Raw genomic sequence first — 23,526 nt, 5'->3', positions numbered from 1 at the left:
CCTTCAAGGTCAAACAGCTTATTGATAGCAGGTCCCAGGTCTCCTGATTCCCAATCCGATGTTCTGCCTACCATATTCGCTGATAGACAAGAACAAAGTGGAGTCCAGATTTAATTCACTATCAAAGGCCTCAGCACTGGAACCAGCACAACAGAGGAAGAGGATGAGCTGGAAGGCTCAGACTTGCCTTTTCTTCACTGGCTGTGGATGCCTTAGCACATGACCCTGGAAGATGGGGTGGCCAGTGTGGGCATGCTAAAACCTAGCTGGGCAGGATTTGCCCCCAGGATTAGCAGGGTGTTTTGATTTTTCTTTATGTGTGTAAAGATTTCTTCTGAGCTCCCTCAATAGCTTGATTGAAAGTATGTTTTTAAAGCCCAGTGCCTGCCTTGGGGATGGAAGTTAGATTGGATATGTGAGGCTAATATTTAATTGGAGGGGCTTGGAATATTTCTTTGGAAGTATTCTGGCACGGTCATGCCCTGACTGTCCAGCCTTAAGAACAGGATGTTACTCTTGGCTGTGGAGGGTACAGTCTCTGCCATTCACACTCAGTACTTCCCTTTGTTTTCATTGTTCTTGTGACTGTCAGCAAAAGCTCATGCTTCTTATCTTTTTGGAGAAAAAGACCTCCCACCCCAACTCCTAGCTTCAGGTGATCTTGTTAAGGTTATGGAGATCTAATGTCTGGCCCTGCTGACCAATCCTTGGAGTTGGGATTGATCAGCCAAAGAGGAAACTACCAGGGCTGAAGTGGGAGCTGACTTCTAGTCATTGTCTTTCCTCATTCCTTTGTGGCCATTAAGGTTTTGATGATAGAAAGAGGTCAAGGAGCCACTCTACCTATTCAGGAAGGAGGGGGAAAATCCCCTCAAAATCCCCTGAGTAAAACTCTAGGGAATTTCTGCTTTTTGAAACAGATTGCATTTGAAAATCCTCCCAGCTATTTCACATCACTGCATATATAACATACTATTCTGAGTAATACTAACCCCAATTGGTACCACATCTTTCAATGGTCATAGCCAACGATGTGCTAAGACCTGGGGATACAAAGAAAAGTAGAAACATGATCTTTCCCTTCCAGGAGCTCACATTCAAATGGGGGAGGCAATGTGTAAGTAATTGTAGAGACAAGACATATATATTGCAAATCTAAGAGGTAATCTAAGAGGAAGTCATCAGCAGTGAATGGGGGGAGGGGGAAGAGGTCTCTTGCAGAAGGTGGGATGTGAGCTAAGACTCGAAAGCCAGGAAATCCAGGAGGTAGAGGTGAGGAGGGAGGGCATTCTAGGCAAGGGAGACACAGTAATGGGATGGAGTTGGAAAATGAAGTGGCATATAGAGCACACTCATTTTGTCCCCATCACCAAGACTTTCACAATAATGGTGTTTCCTCCAGACCCTGCTCATTTAAAATGCTGAATTGCTGTACTCAATTAGAAACTACTGGGAGAAGGGAAGACAGGAGGCTGGGGCTCTGGGTACATTTCTCTGCTCTGATGAAGGGGTTTTAGCTATAACTCTTGCCTGGCGCTGACTCTCTAACAGTATAGACTTTATGGGGCTGCTGACCATGGAATACAGAATGTTAGTCCTGGCAATATAATGGAATACAGAATTCTGGAAAAGTCCTGGCAAGAACACTGCCTCTGGAGTCAGAGAACTTGGACTCATATCCCTCTTTTGTCACTAACCTCTGTTATTTGGTTCAAGGCACTTAATTTCTTTGGGCCTCGATTTCTTCACCTATAAAATGAAAAGATTGGGCTAGATGGTCCTAATGTTTTTCAGCTCTAACCTATGAGCTGATGTTTTTTAAACTAACATTTGTAATTATAGCTTGAAGTGATTTTAGAGAGCACCAAATTTTACTAATGGGGAAAGTAAGGCCTAGACAAGTGAAGTGCAATGCTTAAGGTAATACAGGTAAAAGACAGTGTCGACCTGAAAATTTGGTTAAAAAAGGAAACAGGCTAAATGCATATTGTTTATTCCCTTAAAACTAATGGTTACATGATCATGGGGTCAGAAAAACTTCTGACTGATTAACACAAGAATGACCAGGCTTAAATCTGTTGTAGGACAACTCCAGGATGTCTGTGTCCCTCAGATTTATGGTCTCCATATGTGATTAACTATACCATGAGAAAGGAATTTCTTAACTGGATAGGTTGTAAATACAATAAGAGAGTTGACAAGGTGTCGACTGAAATTACAACTCAGATCATCTGTGTTTTCTTTACCATTGACATGTCATAACATAGTATATGTCCACAAGATAAGAAAAAAAAATCCCATTATTCAAGATATTGTCTCTGGTTAAGGGTCTCATAAAGTATGCTAAGTCAGCCTCATCTGACCTTACTGACATAAGAAGACATATTCTTTGAGTTTACTTCAGAGAACAAAGAGACTGTTAGATCCAAGTTCTTCTTCTGATTCATTAATTCAAGTTCTGGCCCTTATTCAAGTCCAAAAAAATGATATTAAATATTATTAATAGGGACTTGATAGGATTTGAACCCAGGTTCTCTGATTCCAGATCCAGTGCTCTTGCCAGGTTCCTTACTTGAACAAGTAATTAGCCCAAGATCACAAAGATAAGTTAGGACTTAAGCTGGAGCAAGAACACAGGTCTCCTTGACCTGTATTGATCAGGTTATGCCAAATGTATCCAAACTTGCTTCAAGAGACAGGCATCTGTGAAGAGACTCATAGAACACATCTATTCTTAGAAATACAGTACTTAGGAATACCTGGGCCTAGCCCAACCAGACTTCGTATGGGACATGACTCACAGCGTTCTGGGAAAAGATCAAGTACAGTCTGGTTATAGTAGATCAGATTATATCTTCTCTGCTTTATTTTTCTGCGTTTGACATTCTCATGGCTTCTTGATGCCAGCAGAACTCCAAATATCATCAACTAAGATAGTAATGATTTCCCCAACAGAAGTGGGGTAAAAAAGAAAAGCAGAAAAAATCACAGCCTTATGCTGAACCTTCTAACCAGACCTAATTAATCAATACACCAAGCTACACTCCATGCTGCCAACTAGCCACTGGAAGAGTACTTACTTTATCTGTGAATTGATTGCTGTAGTTTTGCCACCACTACCGCTAATACCAGCCACCCACAGTGGCCTTCCTGCCAAGTGTGAGATGAGAACCTTCAAGTCCAGGTGAGGCTCAGGGCAGTGGGGGCAGGGACGGTTCTAGTAGGCTAACAAAGTTATCACATAATTTTAGAGGTAGAATGGCTCTTAAAAATCGAGTAGATCAATCCCCTTCTTTACAGACAATCTTGGAGAGAAAAGGAACTTGTCCAAAATTTAAGTGATAAAGAAAAAGCTGGAACATAATGTGAAAGGACTGGACCCATTTTTATTTATAGATAGATGTCACATCACTTTCCCTTCCCCATCTCTACCCCTCTGTGTGCATACTGGTCATTGTTCTAATGCTCCTCTTTAGAGCTCTGTGATAGACAGCAAAGATTTCTGGAGCTGTCCAAGGTACTGGACCACCTTGCTTGCACTCTCACTGTGTGTGCCTGACTTATCGTCATCTACAAACATTGAATATTATCCAACTTGACTCTTCTTCTACCTGCTGCCTACTCTACCCAATGTCCTTCCTGACTGTTTACCTTGCTCATCAGTGTTGCCCATTCTGATCTGGTTGGTATGATGTAGATCCCAGCTAAACCTCAAGACAGGAATTCTGTTTTCTTGACCTTATTTCTCTTCCTCTTCCTACAATTCTAACCATAGATCAACCATGGTGATCTTCTGCTTGGTATGAAATGCCTCCCATTAGACTCACTTCTCTAGGATAAAAATTAAAGGGAGTGGAAGACCTCTCTTTAAATGCATGCGTTATCTGGGAGGAGATGAAGAGTCCTACGGGAGGGTCTCCTCCAGCCCTGTCCCATTAGCATGATTACATTTCTCAGATGAGTGATTTGTCATCCTGAATGGCACAGAGAACTTGATCCAGAGGGGTTTTGATACAGGATGGGGGAGTTTCAACAGCTTTGTGAGGGAAAACAAGACATCCTAGCAGGACTCTGTTGCCCTGGATGGGAACAACAACATAGTGCCAACCTACAGAGGATAGGCTGCAAGTAATACAGCTTCCACCCAAGAGTTTGCTGAAGGGGGAAGGGTCCACTGAAGAATAAACTTTGCTTAGTTTATGCTTATGCTTGGGTAGAGTTTCCAATTTAGCAACTTTGGTCAAGTGGCCTAGGGAAAGAAAAATTTATTCCAATAACTTTTAATTTGTTTAAGTTTTCATGCAGATGTTCAAATCACCCTAAGCCCACTTTCCTTGGGCAAAAAGCTATCTATGCTGACTGAATGTCAAAGTATGTCAATTTAATTTCTCCTGTGACCATAAAAACTAATTAGTCAACCTAGAAAAAAGATGAGAAAATGATGCACTCCTTCCTTTACTTTCAGAAGTGGGGGACTGTGGGTGTGGAATATTTAATATACTGTCAAACTCAGTTGATATGTTGCTTAATTTCCTCCCATTTTCTTTTATTCTTTATTGAAAGAGATTTCTAGCTGTGTAGTGAAGGGAAATGAAGGATTGGACTATATTTCTGAGTGCAAATCAATCTGAAAGGGGCATGCCCTTATATCTAATTTTCTCTGTTACCTGCTCCTTAAATCTTGAAATTTCACAAAATAGATTGAGGGGATTCAGTTGATTGGAGGGTCCCCTGATCAACCTAGTGCTATACCAAAACTATAAAACATAGCACAACTAACTACCATCCTGTAAATCTTATTTGGGCTTTGTTGTAGTTTTTTTTCTTTTTTAAACAGCACGATGTGAGAAATGGAGTGATTACAGATGGCAATTCAACATCTATGTATGTTGGAACCATGATCCTTTAATGAAATATGCCAATATTCAGGACATTGTTAGCTTCCTAGATTAATGACTCACATCCCAGGAGTAGACTTGGCCCCTATTGAGACTATATTGACATATATCTCAGATAATCTCTCAAAATGCTAGAATAGAAAGCCGTTTAGTACCAAACCAATTAAATCCAGTTGACATCCCTTTATGGGTGCCATTCCTTTGCTAAGTAAAAGTGCAATATGATGTGGGATGAGATCCCACTTCTTAAAAATACAACTCCTATTTATATTGGCAAGACCTTAAATCAAGTATTTGCTTTCATTTCTTATAAAAGCCTCCACCCTCCCACCCACCATTCCCTCAGTCCCAGGTTTTACCTGCCAGTGACCTCGATGTTGGAGATGGCATAGAAATATTTGTAGAGGTTCTCCCGCTGAACGTAGGTGCCACCCAAAGCAGGTCGAAGTAGTTTCATGCGCAGGTCAGTGGCGGTGAAAAACTCCTTGAGTCCCTTGGCACTCTCCAGCCTGGTATATAGGTTGTCCAGATTACGGAGATCTGGGCCAGCAAAGATGGCAAAGCGGTCTCGCACCTCAAAACGCACATGCTTCTCCTTCTTGGAACCAGCCCACCGAGAATACTCCTCTGTGCACACCACCCGATTGGCGCTTGTAGAGGACAAGTCACGGACCCTGCGGGGAGGCATGTTGAAGGCTTCCATGCAGTCTTCAGCATAATACTGGTAGGGATGCCATGTCCGCCCATTGTCCAGTGACTTTTCCAGCATCATGATAGTGGGCCGACCATACTCAAAGGTCACCACTATGTCATCAGTCAGCTCAATACTCTTGTTCCAGGAAAGGGTGATATTGGCTTCCAGGGGACTTGGGTATCGGCTCCATGTCACACTCTGCCAGTAGGTGGCCAGTCCCTCATCTTCCTTGTCAAACATGAGCCGAGGTGGGTGAGCCAGGTCTGGGTTTGAAGCATCACACTCATCACTGCACAAATATGGGTTTTCCTGGGGGAGGGGGGAGAGGAAAGGGGAAGGGCAGCTGTTGGCTTGTTAGGAGGGACCCCCTAGAAACAGAACAAGCATCACCCTCCCCTCTATCCCAGAAGCTGTCTCCAGTATCTGGGGCTCTAAGATGCGATTATTCTCAAAGCTACCAGAAAATGATTTCCTCAACACAAGGGGACAGAAAGTGCTTGAGGACACCAAATAAATGAGTGGAATAGCCTCTGTCTGTAGACTGGGAAAATTTCCAAGATACCTGAGTATTGGGCAGAGTTTCCAGAGTTAGCAGGTCAACACCAGTCTCTCTACTTCCCTCTCAAAGTGCAACAATGCAGGTTACTGCATACAACCCAACAAATACCCCATTGCCTCAGCTCCAGGCACTGGCTGAGGAAAAAAAAACCTCTCCACCCTCTAGCTCCCTTTGCTCTCATATTGTCTCTTAGGTTGCCTCTAAAACTATCTCCCAGCATATGGAAGTTCACACTATTATAGACTTCCTGGGAAGCATGGGCTGCTTATTTCTAATATGACAACAATCCCAGGCAGTATGTTTCCTCCTTAGATTAGCCCCGGTCCCTATTGTTGCCATTTAAATCTATTTCCTCTTATTTGCTTTATATATGTGAACTCACACTGGAATCCTCAAAAGGTTACTCATGAAACTCTGACTCCCCAGGCCATTTGCAGTCTTATTTGATGAATATTTCAAATCCTTCATTTGGTCAGAAACAGAACAGCTAGAATCCCAGCATTAAAACTTCTTGCTGCTTGCTTCATATGGGGGCAAGAGGTGCTCATTAACTCCTGAGAAGAGGAACCAGCATGGGACCCAGTATCTAGATGGGATAGAGGCAAGATGCCAAAGGTAAATCCCCAATTTCTATAGCTAGGCATAGGTAGCCCAGGAGGGCTTTTTATTTGCTCTTAAACCTGATGATTACTCATCCCTCTCTCAGCAACAATACTTTAAAGGACACCCCCAAACCCCCTTGTGCACAAATAGTCCTTCTCCATTCCCTTATGTTCTAACCAGCCTGAAACTCATAGACTTATAGGATCAAAGAGCTATCAGAGTTCGAAGGATTCTTAGTCCAACCCTGACATTTTAGAGATAAGGAAAACAGAATCTAGAGAAGGAATGTGAGTTGACTAAGGTCATACAGTGGATAAGTGGTAGAGATGGGAACCAAAAGTCATGTCCTAACTATAGAGTCCATAATGTGTTAAGCAGCAAAAGACATGGCCCTGTCTCTAGATGTTCATAATCGGTTTTCTCTAACCCTCTTTTATTAGCACAGATGAATTTATGAGATTAACATACTATTACTCTAGGTCCAGAGGATATCAGATACTCTCCCTATCCTCCCTAACCTACCTCCCACAAACTACAATCCCCTCTTTTTTTTTTTAACACAAGCTCCACCTGGTCCAGGGGAAGGAGTACTGGTTGTGAGATCAGAGGAAATAGATTCAAATTTTGCATCTGTCACTTGTGTGACCTTGGGAAAATTATAACCTCTCACTCATTTCCTCGCCTGTTAACTGAAGGGTTTAGACAAGATGGCCTCCAAGGTCCTGTCTGGCTCTAAATATATGACCTGCCACTTCCTTCCTCCTTTTTGGCTTTTCTGAGAAGGCACAAAGGGTTAGGAAAGGGTTAAGAGACAATGGTTTTAAGGAGCAATGTTTCATTTTGGATAATTTTCCTAGAAGCCTTATGTGGGGCACTTTTCCTAGAATATCAATCTATCCTAGAATATCAATACCTTACACATTGGTATTAGGCTAAAGACACCCTCTCAGCTACTTACTAAACATTTCTTTAAGTATAATAAAAATTGCCTTATACTGCACAGATTGTATCAAGGGCAGGGAATATACATTTTCCTATGTCCTCTGACACTTTCTCAAAACCAGCAGAAGACTGAACACAGTGGACTCTTGATCAGTACTTTTGGCTGACTTGTAGGGGAAAAGAAGCTGCCAGATCGGACTCTTCTCCCTAGTGTCATTTTTTTTCATTCTACAAAATCATTCTTCCTTCCTCCCCCTTCAAAGAGTAGTACCTCAGGACAAGGATTCTACAGATGTCATAGCTGACACCCTCACTCCTTCCTTACTTTCTGTCCATCACTGGGAAGACTGAAACCCTGCTACCAAAGAGATCTAACCTCTCTGCCAAACATGGTCCTGATCTAACCTGGGGAGTCAGAATGCAGCCCCCTGCTCCTGGCTCTAAGAAGCAGATGGCCAGAAATGCTAATGAATTAGTCTGTGTATTTACCAGCCCTCTCCTGCTGTGGAGAGAGTTTAATAAACAGCAAGTAGAATAAATAAATCTAGAGGCTGAACCAGAATGATATTCTCCCACAATCCATTCTCCTCTTCTGTCTGCCTCCCTCCCTCTTTCTCTGTCTCTTTCTTCCTTCTTCTCCTTCCTTTTTTCGTTTTCCCTGTCTCTGTCTTCATCTCTCTGTCTTTCCCATCCCCATCTTCAACTTAGATTTGACTATTTGATCTTCGTCTTTTCAAGTTGCAAAGTGTCTTATTGACGTAGACCAAGTCTTGGCAAAACCAAAGTCCCAAACACACAATTGTTCTTATTAAATCTGACACCACCCCACTCTCCACCCCCCAATCCCAGCTTTCCCTTCTGTTTAAGGAAACTTGGAAAATTAATTGAACTGTTAGAAGTGTGACAACCCCTAATACTCCCACCAACCCCAAGTGCCCTGGATCACAGCTGATTAAATTGTGTGTGAGTGATGGGAATTTCAACCCAATCTCTCTAAAGGGCAGCTGTGGTTCACCCTAGTCTGCTGCTCCTTTGCAGCTTCCACTTATTTTCATTAGACACGGCTGAATAATAAGATAAATGATGATGATAATAATGAGATATAATACGAAAAAGAAGGATTACATTAGGATTACGTTACTAACCTTTTGGGATGACAGAATCATAGCATATGAAGGCTAGAAGGGAGTTTAGAGATAACCTAGTTCATATGAGCATAGAGTTAGAGCTGGAAAAGATCTTAAAGATCATTGAGTCCAACCCCCTCATTTTACAGATGAGAAAACTGAGGCCTGGACAAGGCAAGTGAGTCACCTAAGTTAGTATGTGATAAAGCTGGAATTCAAACTTAGGTCTTCCAACTGAAAAGCCAGCATGTTATCCACTGCACTATGGGGATAGAGTCAAGAAATCTGGCTTTGAATTTTACCTCTAATACTTATATCTATGTGACCTTATGTAAGTCAACCCACCTCTCAGACAATTTCTTCATCTGCAAATTGGAGATAATCATATTTACACTATCTATCCTACAGGGTTGCTTTGAAGCTAGCATGTTGTAAGCCTTAAAATGCCCCCAAAATATAAGCTATTATTATGACAGGGGAGGAAAATAAGGCTGAGGTAGAAGTCACTTGCCCAAGACAATGCAGTAAGTGGAAGAGATAAGACCAGGATCCGGTATTCTAGACTCTGTTCAAAGTGCTTTCTGTTACCCAGTGCCATTTCTCAGGGGCAATTAGATTGGGAAATCTTAACCAAATGTTGACTCAGAGCCCTTCTCCCAACTATAGTCATATCCAGTTTTAGAAAAAGCTCAAAAACTAATACCTGCCTGCCAGGCTTTAAAGTTACACAACAGCAAATAGAAAGGTTAGCCAAGCATAAACTGTTGGGGGTGGGTGAGAAGGTAGGTGGTGCAAGGGAGAGGGGTAGGGAGTGGTGTGAAAGTGTAGTCTAGACTAGAAAGCTAGTCTAGGCCCACAGATCCAAAGAGACACATCTGCCAGCTGCTCTTCAAAGTTCAGAAATGGAAGATACCTGGGAGATTGAGAAAATAATCTCAGATCCCATCCAGATTAAATTCCAGTCTCTCCCTGGAGATAACATTCCATTGGCCCAGTCTGACACAGACCAAGGCTGGGGGGTCATAATATCTAACTGCTCTCAGTGAAGAGTGATGTAAGCTGGAATCCTTATTCCATGACCTAGTCAGTGTTTCCTCCTCTGTAAACCAGTAGTGAGTAGAATCTGCACCTGAAAGCCAACCAGGTCCAGGAGATCTGATGAAGGCTTCTCTCTCTCTCCCAATCCAGCTCTTAGCTCCCCAAAAAACAAGTATAATGTCTCTCTATCAATCCACATGGATTCACATATGTGTAAACATAGGAGGTAGGACCGTAAGAGTCAGAATATTCGGACCATAATGAAACACAGAACTTCTACACTTAAAGTTGGCTTTTCTGGGGTGGATATCACACTTTTTCCAATAATGCTTCTATCATTCCAGACATTTTGAGCTTCGCTATCTTGGGGAAGCATTAATAGATCCATTGTATTCAAGATGGCAAAGGTAAAAGCCCTTGTTCAGACCACCTGTACTGAGCTCAAAGCTGAGCACTTAGTTTTTCAGCCAGTCACTAACAAATAAGAACTCATCCAAGGGAGGATTAATGGGGGATGAGTAAGACATGACATTGTGCAAGGAAGAAAATAGGAATATTGAGTCTAGAGAAGAGGAAATTTAGGGGGAGATGACCATTGTTTTCAAATATCCACAGGGTTGTCTTTGGAAGGAGAAATTGAGTTTACTCTAATTTCTCCTGTAAGATTACATAAGGTAGAAATTCTAGATTTGTGGTATAATGGAAAGAGTGCTATCCCTGGAGTCAGAGGACCTGGGTCCAAATCAAATGCTTATTACCTGTCTCTGTGTCTTCTTCCTCCCTTTCTCTATTTTTCTTTCTCTCTAAAAGAACTGGAGGATTAATTGAACTGAACTGTTAGAATGCTAGTCATCTCTAATACCCTACCAACTCCAAGTCCCTGGATCACAGCTAATTAAATGGTGTGTCAGTGATGAGATCTCAAGCAAGTTATTTAACTTTCCTGGGTCTCAACTTTCTCATAGATAAAATGAAGTGTTTGAATAAGATGACTTTTGAGATCCCTTCATATTCTAGATCTATGCTCCTTACAAAACCAAATGTCGTATATGAAAATTATAATGATACCACTTTGATACCTGAGAGGCATCATACTATAATGGATGAATTGAGAAAATGTGGATTCTAGTCTTGCCCCTGTCATATATTGATTGCAAGACCCCAGGCAAGATAATTAACCTCACAGTACCTCCAGCCCCTCTTAAAGTTAAGTTGCAGAGAAGACTTTGAGCTATATTGGTAGAGAGAGTTTCCCCACTGGGAGTTCCCTATACTCCAATGAGATCATAGGACAAGTTGTTTTGTTTTTTTTTTAAAAGATACCACCTTCATGTACATATAGCAGTCATACTATCTTGTTTGGCATGGACTGATGTCTAGCAACCTGAATTTGGAAACAGAAAGACCTGAGCTTGAATTCTTTCTCCAACATTTAGCATCTGTATGACCAAGCACGACTCACCCTCTCTGAGCTCAATCTCCTCACCTATAAAATGAAGATAAAAATACCTATAGTAACTCTCTCTAAAAGTTGTTCTCAGGTTTCAGTTAGATAACTTATGCAAACATTTTGCCAACCTTACAATGTCATATAAATGTTTGCTGATTTTTATTATATCCATGCAACAACCTTTAGAAATAGGAAGGACAGGTATTATTTTTACTTTACAAGTAAAGAAACTGAGGCTCAGAAAAGGTAAGTGACTGGCTTATAGTCACATGCAACCATAAGGTGGCAAAACTACAGTTAGAGCTCAGGGCTTCTGACTCCTTGCCCAATGCTCTGTCTACCATACCATATTTTGATGCTCTGCCCAAAAAGTATCTATCACCCATCCAAATTAGTTCAGGCCTGAAGTATGAACAAAATTAGTCTAGGCGTAAAAGAAAACTGCAAAAACTCTCCAGATTAGTTCTTTTTTTGAAGGGAAAATATAGTCCCACAGTCTTTCTGCTATGCTTTTTCACCAAGCATCACTCCTACTGCCAGACACCCTACTGCTCTTACATGGGGGAGTATGGCCAGGGCCAAGGAACATCTTAGCAGCTAACAGATTTTTTTTTAAGCCTGTCTAATGAGTTGCCAACAAAACCCTGTCTCATCTTCAATGCTGCCAACCTCAACTGGGTGCTGAGAAGCAGATGTTGGCAGAGTCTAAGGTGGGTGGCAAGTAGCTGCCAAGGACAAGCCCTGGGGGTAGCAGCAGGGTAGAGGGAGGACAATCAGGAGAAGATGAGGATCAATAGAAGGCCTGTAGGATGGCAGAAAGAGAGCCTAAGAACACCAGCTTGTGTCAGCATAAAGCAGGACTTGGGATGAAAAGGGTAATGGAACTAGAATCTCCTTTGCCTCCACCCATACCATGACGATTCCCTTGATCCACCATAATCTGGATCTTTTACAGGGGCAGAGAAAAACACAATTCCTTTTCACCCTCCATTTCTCCATCCTTCCTTACTCAGAGGGGAGGGGAGAAGGTCAATTAATGTCCTAAAATGATTTTTTAAAAAAAGCACCAGAGGTTTATTATAATGAAAAGAGCACTAAATGGAAATTCAGAAGACCTGAATTTGTGCTTTGTCACTAAACAACTATATGTCCTTGGCCATGACCTTTTCTGTTTCTTTTACTGTGAAAATGAGGGTCTTAGACTAGATTCTATAGAAAGTTCTTCCTAGTTCTAGCATTTTATGCTAAGTCCCTTCTAAGTCTAATACTCTATGGTTTGAGGGCTTGTGTTCTAAGGTCTAAGATTCTGGGTCCCAGGTATGGATGGGGAAACCAGAGGTGGATGAAGGGGAGTTGCCCAAATATTTCTTCTGCCCTAACATTCTTCTCTGCCATTTTGTTCTTCTGAGGAAGGGTTTGAAAGGCTATGGGGGATCTTCCATTCAGGGAGAAAAGGGCAGGGGAAATGCTTCCTAACAAACTGTTTCCTATTTATTGATAAGAAAAGTTGAAACTGGAATAAATTATTAACACAGTGGAAATGGAGGCTTTGTACAGAGGAGTTTCTAATTCTAGCACATCCAACATCTCTTCCTCTCCCCCTTTATTTCTCTCTCTTCCTCTTTCCACTTGCCCTCCCCTCCTCCCTCTCTCCTTTCTTTCCTTCTCCCTCTCTCTCCTACTTCTCCTCTCCCATTTCCCTTCTTCCTTCATCCTTTTCTCTCTCTACATCTCCCTCTCTCTACCTCTTTCTGTCTCTCTTGGTTTCTTTCTCCTTTCTCTATTCCTTCTCCCTTCTCCTCCTCTTTCCCTCTTCCCCTTCCTTTCCTTCTGTTTCTTCATTTCCCTCTTCCTCTTCCTTCTCTTTTTTCCCACTTATTTCTCCTCCTCCTCCCTATCCCTTTTCTTTTTCTTTCCCTCCCTTTCTCTCATCTCTCTCCTTCCCACCTTCTCTCTGGTATATTGATTCTTCTTTTCTCCCCCCACCTTCTTCCACTTCCCCCTCCCATCCTCATCCTTAACCTCCTTCCCTTATAGTCCCCATCTTTTAAGTTTCTCTTGAATAAAGAACACTAGTGCAAGGTGACCCCCTCAGCCAGGATAGCAGAAAACTGTTGTGTCAATGTGTTCCATTCAGGATCCCATGAATCAGCAGAAACTGACACGGCCCTGTCTAACAGAGCAGCCCTTAGTAATCACCAGTCAGGATCTAGGGATGGGGTGGGGGTGGGGGGGTGGGAGGTGCTTTTTGCTCTTCTGAGATTCTTCCTCTTGGATTGAAGCAATTACTTAAGCAGAGCAAGGAGAGCCCAGTAAAGTGTGCCTCTTTCCCTAGAGACCTGTTTACTGTGGAAGCCATCCAAGAGATGCCAATTCACTTATTTCTCACCCTGAACCTTGCCCCGGAGATGACCAGTCTGTACCCAAGAAAGGGAAGGCTACCTCAGCATGCAGAATGAAATAGCATTTTAGAGGTCAAAGGGATCTTGGAAAAAAATTAGTCCAACCCTCTCATTTTACACAGTAGGAAACTAAGTCTCAGAGAGAGATTAGGGGAAATGACTTGTCTAGGATCACACAGTTAGTGGTAAAATCCAAGACTAGAATCCTGGTTTCTGTTCCCAGCTCAGAACTTTTTCACACTCTAACATCCTACTTCCTTCTTAATTCCCAGACAGCTCTACGGTGCATTTACTGTGGGGCGGAGATATGCTCAGCCCAGTGTTACTGCAATAATACCAGCAGCACACTTATATATTGCATTTTCATTATATAAGTGCTTTAATCATCCAGAGTTCAGCCTCCAAGCTTGCTTTGGCCAAGCAAGCCATAATGCAAGCAATTATGTCAATTAGGGAGGCCGAACTAGCCAGTCTCTCAGGTCCCTTCCAACCCTAACATTCTAGGTTCTAAGGTCCCTAATAATAGCACCTACTCCACAGAGTTGTTATGAAGATCAAATGAGTTAACACGTGTAAAGTACTTTGTACCCCATAAAGAGACAAATACTATTATTATCACTGTCATATTGTGTTTTGCTCTATTATCCTATGTCCTAAAATTCTTTCTAATATTGACATCCATGTTTTAAAAATGTCTTCTTACTCTGACATCCTATGTAATAAGGTAAACAGTGACAGTCTATGATTCAGTAGATTTGGGGTACCTACGGGGCAAGTGGTACTCAGGGGTATGTTAAGTTAAAAGTAAAGAGTAGACCAAGACCCTGACTCTTAAGAGCTTAACTAATTTTCTTTTTAAGCCACTGAATCCCTAGTTCTCAGCCTCATGAATTCTCAGGTAACATTATTTTTTTCAAGAAAGTTTCCAAGTGATAGAAGGCTTGCCATAAGAATGAATGGATATTAGCACGGTCTGGAACCCTCTGAAGGAAAGGGGATGTGGGTCTTTAAGCCTTTTGTCCTGATGTCCCTGAGGGAACTAAAAGATCCTTGGTGCTAAGAACTATGACTGGCATGTCTAGTCGGTTACTTTGTCCCCTCCTCCCTTGGCATCAATCCACCAGAGAAGAAAATCTTTATGCTTCCTCAGGAGAATGACAGTATTCACAGTAGGCACACATAGAATGTGAGCCAGACTGCCAGTATGCACTGATGGCTCACACTGATCTTTCCATTTCATTGTAATGTATTGTAAACCGAGTCCATACTCTAGGACTTCTTCACCATGTTTGTTTTTATCATGGAGGAGAGTGCTATAGGACCTTACCCTGAAAGGGGCAGGGTCTCACATTGCATCCTGGGTTATCTCTAGCCATCCTGATAAATATCAGGCCACTGGATCCAGATGGCTCAGGAGAAGAAAGTGAGGTTGGTGACCTTGTACAGCCCTCCCTCCCTCAAATCAAAGTTAACCTCAAGTCATGCCATCATCTTGATGTCATGTCCTCTTTGAGAACAAAGGACAAACACAACCTTATATCATGGATCCCTCTGGCAGTCTGATGAAGTCTATGGACCCTTTCTCAGAATAAAAGTGTTTTCTTAAATTCATAATTAAAGGAAGTGCTGAATTTCAGCTAAAGGTTGGTGAAGGTAAAATTGCAATTTTTTTTCCTATCTAAGTTTATGGGATCATGTACCCCAGGATAAGACCTCCTATTCTATACACAGCTATGATATTCATCCTAATGCAGTGATCCAGTGGTTCTCTACATGTCTGGATTAAAGTAACTGAGGGTTAGGATGTATCTACCCATTCAATAAACTGGAATCTAGGATCCCTTGCCTCTTATACTCCATAAGGAAGTAGGGTATACATACTCATGTCATACAACACCATCAGTACACTCAGCACAGACACAGATCCTTGAAATATCAATCAGCCTTTTTCCTCCTACCACTTCTTGAATCTGCTTGCTAGCAAGTGTTTACCTTTCTAGGACCTGGCCTGAGCCGTGACCCAGCTGAAAAGACGTCAGGTGTTGAAGTCTCAAAGAAATCAAGAGACAAATGAGGAAAACTGTCAATAAACATTGTTTCTTCTCCCTCTGTGAACTCCTTACTTTTTTGTCTTTTTCTTTCTCTTCTTTCCCACTGACAAACACCTTTTGAAAATGTCTCAACCTAATAAGTAATGAAGCGTGTGTGTGAACAGTAAGATAATCAGATATATGAGTGGAGTTGTAAGTTTAAATTTCATGCCCCAAAGTACAAACCGTTAACCTCCGCAAAATGCAAAATAAACACCTGCAGGAAGAGGCTCATTTCATTCCATACTCTCCCATTCCCTAAAATGCTGGGATTTCTGCATACCCACTAGTGTGAGAGTGCCTTTGAGAGTGTCTGGCAGCTAGTATTTACCGAAGGTCTTTCAAGTTAATGTTTCAGGAAGCAAGAGGGAGTAGGGCTGGTCAAAGCATCATTAAAGGTTAAGTGTGGGCCAGTAGCCCTTCACACACTATCTGCAAGACTTCAGTAAATCCCTGTATAGATCTCAGTACTTGGGATGCAGTGGTTTCTTGGGAAGGTTTGATTTACTGGAGTATGGTGCACCAGAATAAGCCTTGTTCCATTGGGCCTGGCGGTTCTAACTTGCTCTGTTTGCCTTTTTTTTCCCATATGTGGGGCCAGGAGTGGCAGTGTTTTACCCCCAAGAAGTTAATTAATTGCCCAATTTCATATAACAGTTTGGGGAAGGTGAGCCCATTTTTCTGACTACTAAGCAGAGGTCCTCTAACATACCAAATCAGCAAACACCAGAGACTGCCCAGTCAATCCCTTTCTAAAAGGTTATAATATATACCAACTAGAGCAGGAATTTTAAATCTGGGGTCTACCTATCCCTTTCCCCAAGGGACATGGATACATTCCAGGGGATCAGGGAACTTGGATGGGAAGAGAATGCATCTTAATTTTCACTAACTAAAATGTAACATTTCCTATAATTAGGAATTTTAAAAAATATATCCTAAAAAGGGGTTCATAGGCTTTCCCAAGGAGTCCATGACATAAAAAAGGTTGAGAACCTTGAAACTAAAGGAATCTGACTGTGATCGAGGTACAGCTCCTGCGAAGGAGGGAGATGAAAGGGGAGGTGGCAGTTAAGGAGTGAAGGCATATAGGAGTAACATCAAAATGCCAAATCCAGAATTGCCTTCTGAAGACCTTACTCCTTCCCTCCAGAGTTACAGGCATTAGGTTTGGAATCATCTGATTCTCCCACCTTCCTCCACCCCTCACCTCCAGCAATATAACCTGGCTGAGAGACTGCAGGAGTCCTGACAGGGAAGAGTTAATCTCTCTAGAAGCGAAAAAATTCTATTCTTAAAGTGATAATCTCTGCTTTGCCCCAGGGCACATACAATTCGTCTTCGGTCCCCTTTTCCGTGTAATAATTTCCAAATGACTCCTTCTTTGGGGCTGATAATCCCATCACCAGCTGATACTGCACCTGCCCTATTCCCCAAGGCCTCCCTCGGCCCCCACCTAACCTTACCAAAGACCAATGTATGTCTAATGTGGAGTAGCTCTCTCTCTCTCTCTCTCTCTCTCTCTCTCTCTCTCTCTCTCTCTCTCTCTCTCTCTCTCTCTCTCTCTCTCTTTCTCTCTCCTCCCTTCCCCTCCCTCCCTCCCTTCCTCCCTCCCTCTCTCTCTCCTCTCTCCGTCTTTCTCTCTCTCTTCTCTCTCTCTCTCTGTCTTTCTCTCTCTCTCTCCCCTCTATTTCTGTGTCTCTCTGTCTGTGTCTCTCTTTTTCTCTCCATCTCTCTCTCTCTCTGTTTCTATCCTTCTGTTTCTCTCTCTGTCTCTCTGGCCCTCCTTCTACAGGCTAAAGGATCATTGAATACAGTACGCAAATGTAGAGTTATTTCCCAGGTTCACAAACTCCTAGATTATTAAAACCACCTCTACTTTAGAGATCATCTAGTCTAACCCTTTCATTTCATAGATGAGGGAAGTACAGAACAGAGAGGCGAAGTCACAGTGCTAGAGCTGGAGTCAGAAGACCTGGGTTCAAATCCTAACTCTACTATTTACTATCCTTGTGACCTTAGGCAAAGTCTTTCTCTTTCTGTCCCTTTTTCAAAATGAGGGGTATGGACTAAATGTCCTCTAAATTCCCTTCCAGCTAAAGCCAGGATCCTGTAATTTGCCTAAGGTCAAAAACAAGAAAAAGAGAAAGTGGAATTAGAATGCCCTTATTCACCCTTTAATTTAGTAATCACTTTTGTCACTGTCCCTTAACCCCACCCACTTGTTTGTTCCCACTTGCACACCTTGGTTCACATTTTTCTCCCTCCCAAGAATGCCTTCTTTTTTCCTCTCTGCCTATCTAAATCTTATACATCATGCAAGGGCCACCTCACGTCCTACCCCCTTCACGATGTCATCCTGGACACCTCCAGCTGCTGCTCATACTCCCCTTTTCTGAACTGCTACAGAATTGAGTAGGAACCACGCTTTGGTAGTTTATTTTTAAACCATGTTAAATTATTCTCTAATCATTTCCTGTGCATATGCATGTTAATTTCCTCAACTAGTCTATAAGTTTTCCAAAGGCAGGAACTAGTATCTCACATATCTCTTACATTCCATCACTGAACCACTGCTTGTGAGAGGTCTTTATTAAAGTGACAGCTTGCGTTTCTTTATGTTTTCTTTCTAGTGCTTCTAGTGGTAGCCTACACTTGTTTATGTTTGCTCTTGAATTAGAATATAAGTCCCTTTAGGGCAAGAATGATTTCATTTATGTCAGTTTCCTCGGTGCCTAGCACAGTGCATGGAAGATTATTGTTTGACCAATTTCCCATAGAACCCAGCACAGTGCTGACCTCCCTGAAGGAACATTATAAATACTTGTTGGTTTGGCTTTTATGACAGTCCCTAACTTATTAGTTTGGTAAATTGAATTTGGGAACTGTTTTCTTAAATGGAAACACACCCATACTGGGTACTGTGGTAATGCATGCAGTAACAGTCCCTACCCGAAAGGCATTTATAATCTTGTTTAAGAGACACCAACGCAGCCCCAGGAGAATGACTTAAGGACATTTATAGCATAACATATTGTGAATTCAATTAAAATTTGTAACAGCATGAACAAGAAATGAGGGATGGGCCAGAAGAGGAGCCACTCTCACAGTTGTACTGAATGAGAATTCACCTTTGTAGAGCACTTTGAAGGTATAGATGATGACAACCTTACAAGCAAGATGAACAAAAGATTTGCCTAGGGTCACACAGCTATTAAATGTCAGTCAGAGTTTTACTCACCCCTCTGGGCATCTAGGTGGTATGCTGGATTGAGTGTTGGGCTTGGAATCAGGAAGATTTGAGTTCAAATCCACTCTTAGATACTTATTAGCTGGGCAACCCAGGGCAAGTGACTATCCTTTCTCATTCTCAGTTTCCTCAGCCCTAAGACAGGGATAATAATGACACTGACCTCCCAAGGTTATTATGAGGTTTAAAATGAGATGGCATTTATGAAGTGTTTTGCAGACAAGGTCAGCTATTTTATTATTATGCTAACTTCAAGACCAGTATTCTTTTTGCTACATCAAATAGATTCTTAGAGGCAGAAGGTTCCTGAGAGGTTATCTAATTCAACCTCCTGCCTCTTATAGGAATCTCTTCCCCAGAATCCCTGAAAGGAATGGGTTCTGCTTGAATACTTGTAATGATGAGAGGCTCAGCTACTCTCACGGTAGCCTATTCCCAGCATTGGATCACTCTATTAGAAAATTTTTTCTTCTGTTATAGCTTGCACTTATTACATGCTTTTTAGATATGTATCTTATTTACCTCAAGCTTCCATCATGCTTTCTCTTTGGCTATATTGCAAATGCTCCCAACTGGGCAAGAGAGGGAGAAAATGGTGCTGAGGTTAACTTAAGCACCATCCCTCTCAGGGATAATAATAAGAGTTCACTTTTATATAAATAGCACTTTGTAATTTAGAATGCACTTTCCTTAAAATAACCCAGTGAGGTAGGTATGGCCAGAATTAGCACCCCCATTTTACAGAGGAGGAAAACTGAGGCTCAGAGAGGTAAACTGAGTTGTCCAGTTCCTCAGTTAGTTAAGAGCTGGACCTAAAGACCAACTGTGACTCTAGAAGCAGTCTACTTTTCACTATTACATTCTGGAATCTAAGACAGCTGGTGCTTCTCCCTCTCTACTTTGGCCAATAGGGAATTCCCATAACCGATTCCTCCCCTCCTTCACCTCAATGGCAGACAATACTCAACCTGTTCAACAACCAGAGCTCAGAATCTTGGCAGCTACCCCACTCTCTCTCTGCTCCTTCCTCATTACCAGCCCTCCCCCTCCTTGGATTCAGGACCTGGGACTCACCACCCAAACGGCTCACTCATTCTTATTTAATAATTTTTAAAAACTAAAATGCTGGGGGGTGGGGCAGAGGCGGGAGCATGGGGTGGGGGGAGACACAGGGTATTGAAGGAGGAGAGAAGCAGCACAGTAAACAGTATCCAGAGAGCACCCAGTAAAGTGCATTATTGATTCTGCACTAAGAAAATGCTTAGAGAGTAGGAAAAACGTCCTGCTCTTTAAAAGCCTGGGCGAAGGATAAGCTGGGTACATGCAGCCTTTGCAAAGAGGGACTGCTCTGCTGACATGAATATTTTATTATGTTAAAAAAAAAAAAAAGGCTTGGCTTATTTAAAGGGGGAAGGGCAGGGAGAGACTGGGGTGAAGGTTCTGTTCAGAAAAGGAAGTGTGGGGGGGGAATAATCCTTTCTCCTCCTCCAAAGTGGAGAGTCTTATGAAGTCACACCCCAAGCAAACCAAAGGAGGCTGGGGCCAGGCAGTGTCCTCGCTTTCAGCAGCAACCTCCTTCCTAGGGAACAGATATCAAGAACCCAGAAATGGAAAAGGTTCCTTCCCTCCCCTCTTCGGGCTTTCTTTAACCCTTCTTATAAAGGAAAACTGGAATCTAGGGCTGTTTGGAATCAATACCAAGGGATAGGGATGGGTCATGGGGCTGGAAGGATGGAACCCACCAACCTCCAAGAGGAGAAACAAGGGATAGAGGTGAAAAGTCTTCTCTTTCCCATAGCACAGTGAGGAAAATGCTGGATTCTTACTACTCATGTACTTTGGGGCAAGTTCCTTAATCTTGTTGTGCCTTAGTTTCCCCATAAACAAAATGAGGTTAGATTTCATGACCTCTAAGGTCCCTTCCAGCTCTAAATCCTATGAACCCATGATCTCCTAGAAAGGTGCAGTCATAAATAGCTAGGGACTCAAGCTCTGAATTCTGTGATCTATGATCTAAGACACAGTTAGCAGCCCCACACCCCCATTATTATCTTTGGATGAGATTAGTCAGGTCACATAATATTTCATTCATTCCTTTGTCTGACAAATACATTTTAGCACTTTCAAGGCAACTAGGTGATGCAGTGCTGGGTCTGGAGTCAGGATGACCTGAGTTCAAATCCAGCTTCAGACATATAATAGCTGTGTGACCCTGGGTAAGTCACTTAACCCTGTTTGTCTCAGTTTCCTCATCTGTAAAATGAGCTGGAGAAGGAAATGGCAAACCACTCTAGTATCTTTGCCAAGAAAATCCCAAAAGGGATTGTGAAGATTTGGACATGAATGAAAAACGTTTAAAGAACAGAAAAAAAGCTTCTTGAGGGCAGAGGCTGTGTTTTGGGGAGTTAAGTGGTACAGTGAATGGAGTGCTGGTCCTGTAGTCAGGATGACCTGAATTCAAATCTGTCCTCAGACGTTACTTGTGTGACTCTGGGTAAGTCACTTGCCTCTGTTTGTTTCAATTTCCCCATCCGTAAAATGAGTTGGAGAAGGAAATGGGAAACCACTCCAGTATCTGCCATGAAAAGCCCAAAGGGGTTATGGAAAGTGGGTTGCAACTGAAATTACTCAACAAGAGCAAAGTATTGTGCTGGGCTACTGGGTGGGGGAAAGATTTGTTTGGGATTGTCCCAGATCTCAAAGAACTTATAGTCTAACGAAAGAACTAGAGCTGAAACACCGATTTTGATCCTGCAAGGCAGCGCATTGCAAGAGACAGATGCGTGCCTGACACTAAGGGCTGGAGGCATTGGAATAGATGTTTGTCAGTTTGTTCCCTACAAGGGGAGGAGCCTGTATCTGCAGGGGTTGGACCAGATGACCTCTGAAGTCCCTTCCAACTCAAAAGTTGTAATATTATCCTGTAGGAATTCAGAGGAGGGAGATAGTACAGTAGTTTGGGATAATCAGGAGAGACTTCATGGAGGAGGTGGGATTGGACCTGCGTCTTGTGAGATGTTTGGGCTAGAAAGATGATCAGTGGGGATGGGGGTAGTCATGGGGTGGGCCAGGAGAGCACAGCCCAGATGGGAGGAAAGCATAGGGCTTGTTCTGGGAACAAGGAGCCTGATTTGGCTGTAGCAGAGGGTGTGTGAAGGGGAGCAGTAGGAGATCAGGCTGGAGAGGTAAGCCAGGACCAGATGGTGGAGAGCCTTGACATTTAGCAACTCCAGGGACAAACACAGGCTTCTCATCACCAGACCAGCCTCCCTCCACCAGGAAAAAAGGTTAAAGGGTCGGTGATTAATCCATCTAGAGAGGAGGATGTTGAAGGGGGACAAGCCAGGAGGGGTGATTACAGAGCGAGCCCTGAGCCGCTGCTGCCTGGCCCTCTGGGGCTAGGAAGCAAAACTAAAGAGGCTTATGCTGTAATAGAAGAGATTTGGGTTAGACATGAAACAATTCCCAGGAGTGGTTTGTATGCAAGCCTCCTGGGAGGATCCCTGCATTTGGGGTTATAACATCTGGGTTCAAATCCTGGTTCTTTGCCTTACTCTCTGTGTGATCTCCAAGGCAAGGCATTTTTACATTTTTATGTTACTTTACTCATATGTAGATTAAAATGTTGGACTAGTGACCTATCAGATCTCTTCTAACTCTAAATCAATAATCCTATGAGCCTTCGTGTATAGTTGTTTTAAAGACACAGTGATAAAATCTGACCCTCAGTTTGTCCACTTGCAAAATGAGAGATTTGTACCCAGATAACTGCTAAGAAATCATAGTTCGGATTGTCTGTAGTGACTGAAAGCAGGAAGATGAGCTAAATGACACTTTTAAGGTTCCTTATCCAGGCAGGTTTCTAACGATGACTCAGCCCTTTAAAGTTTGCTTGGATAGAGAGCAAAAAGCTGTCGTCCAAGTTGGGAAAACCTGTATTTGAATCTGGCCTTTGACACGTGCCAGCTGTGTGAACTCTCAGTGCTCCAGAGAGTTCCTAAGAATTTAAGTGGATCTTGCTAACCTACAGTGGTAGAGGACTTTCCCCCTCTGGGAGACCCCTATACCAATGAAACCTCCTCCAGTACCCTTCTTTTCCTCCTAACAATCTGTAAGGCAGATCACAGAAGAACTATTATTCATATTTTGCTAAGGAGAAAACTGAGACCCATTGTGGGGGAAATGACTTGTCCCAGATCAAATAGCCAGTAAGTGTCAGATCAAGGACAGAGGCAGCTTTGTGAGCTTCAAGACCATGCCCCTACCCAATACTACCTCCCTACAAGACTTAGTAGCTCCTGAGTCCCTTCCCTGCCTGCCTGATACTCACCTCCCCCGCACCCCCCCTCACCCCCAAGCTGCTTGTGTCTTCCTAGATCAGGGTCCTCCAGCAGTGAGGCTCCAGCGGGCACTGAGAGACCAGGTTCATGGATGACATCACAAAAGCCAAATTTCCCTTCTTGGCAAAAACAC

General features: G+C 42.7%; 1 protein-coding gene across 2 annotated transcripts in view; it reads right to left on the bottom strand.

The window, feature by feature from the left end:
• NTNG2 (netrin G2) overlaps positions 1-23,526 on the bottom strand; it is a 94,823-nt gene that overhangs the window by 54,050 nt on the left and 17,247 nt on the right. For both annotated transcript variants that reach the window (XM_072632776.1, XM_072632775.1), the window contains exon 2: positions 5,258-5,901. In XM_072632776.1, coding sequence (XP_072488877.1) covers positions 5,258-5,901 — 644 coding nt within the window. The remainder of the gene's footprint in view (positions 1-5,257; positions 5,902-23,526) is intronic.

The sequence above is a fragment of the Notamacropus eugenii genome, chromosome 1, assembly GCF_028372415.1.
Source record: "Notamacropus eugenii isolate mMacEug1 chromosome 1, mMacEug1.pri_v2, whole genome shotgun sequence".
NCBI lineage: Eukaryota > Metazoa > Chordata > Mammalia > Diprotodontia > Macropodidae > Notamacropus > Notamacropus eugenii.
Note: the sequence above shows the minus strand (reverse complement) of the source record. Positions and strands in the feature narration are given on the sequence as shown.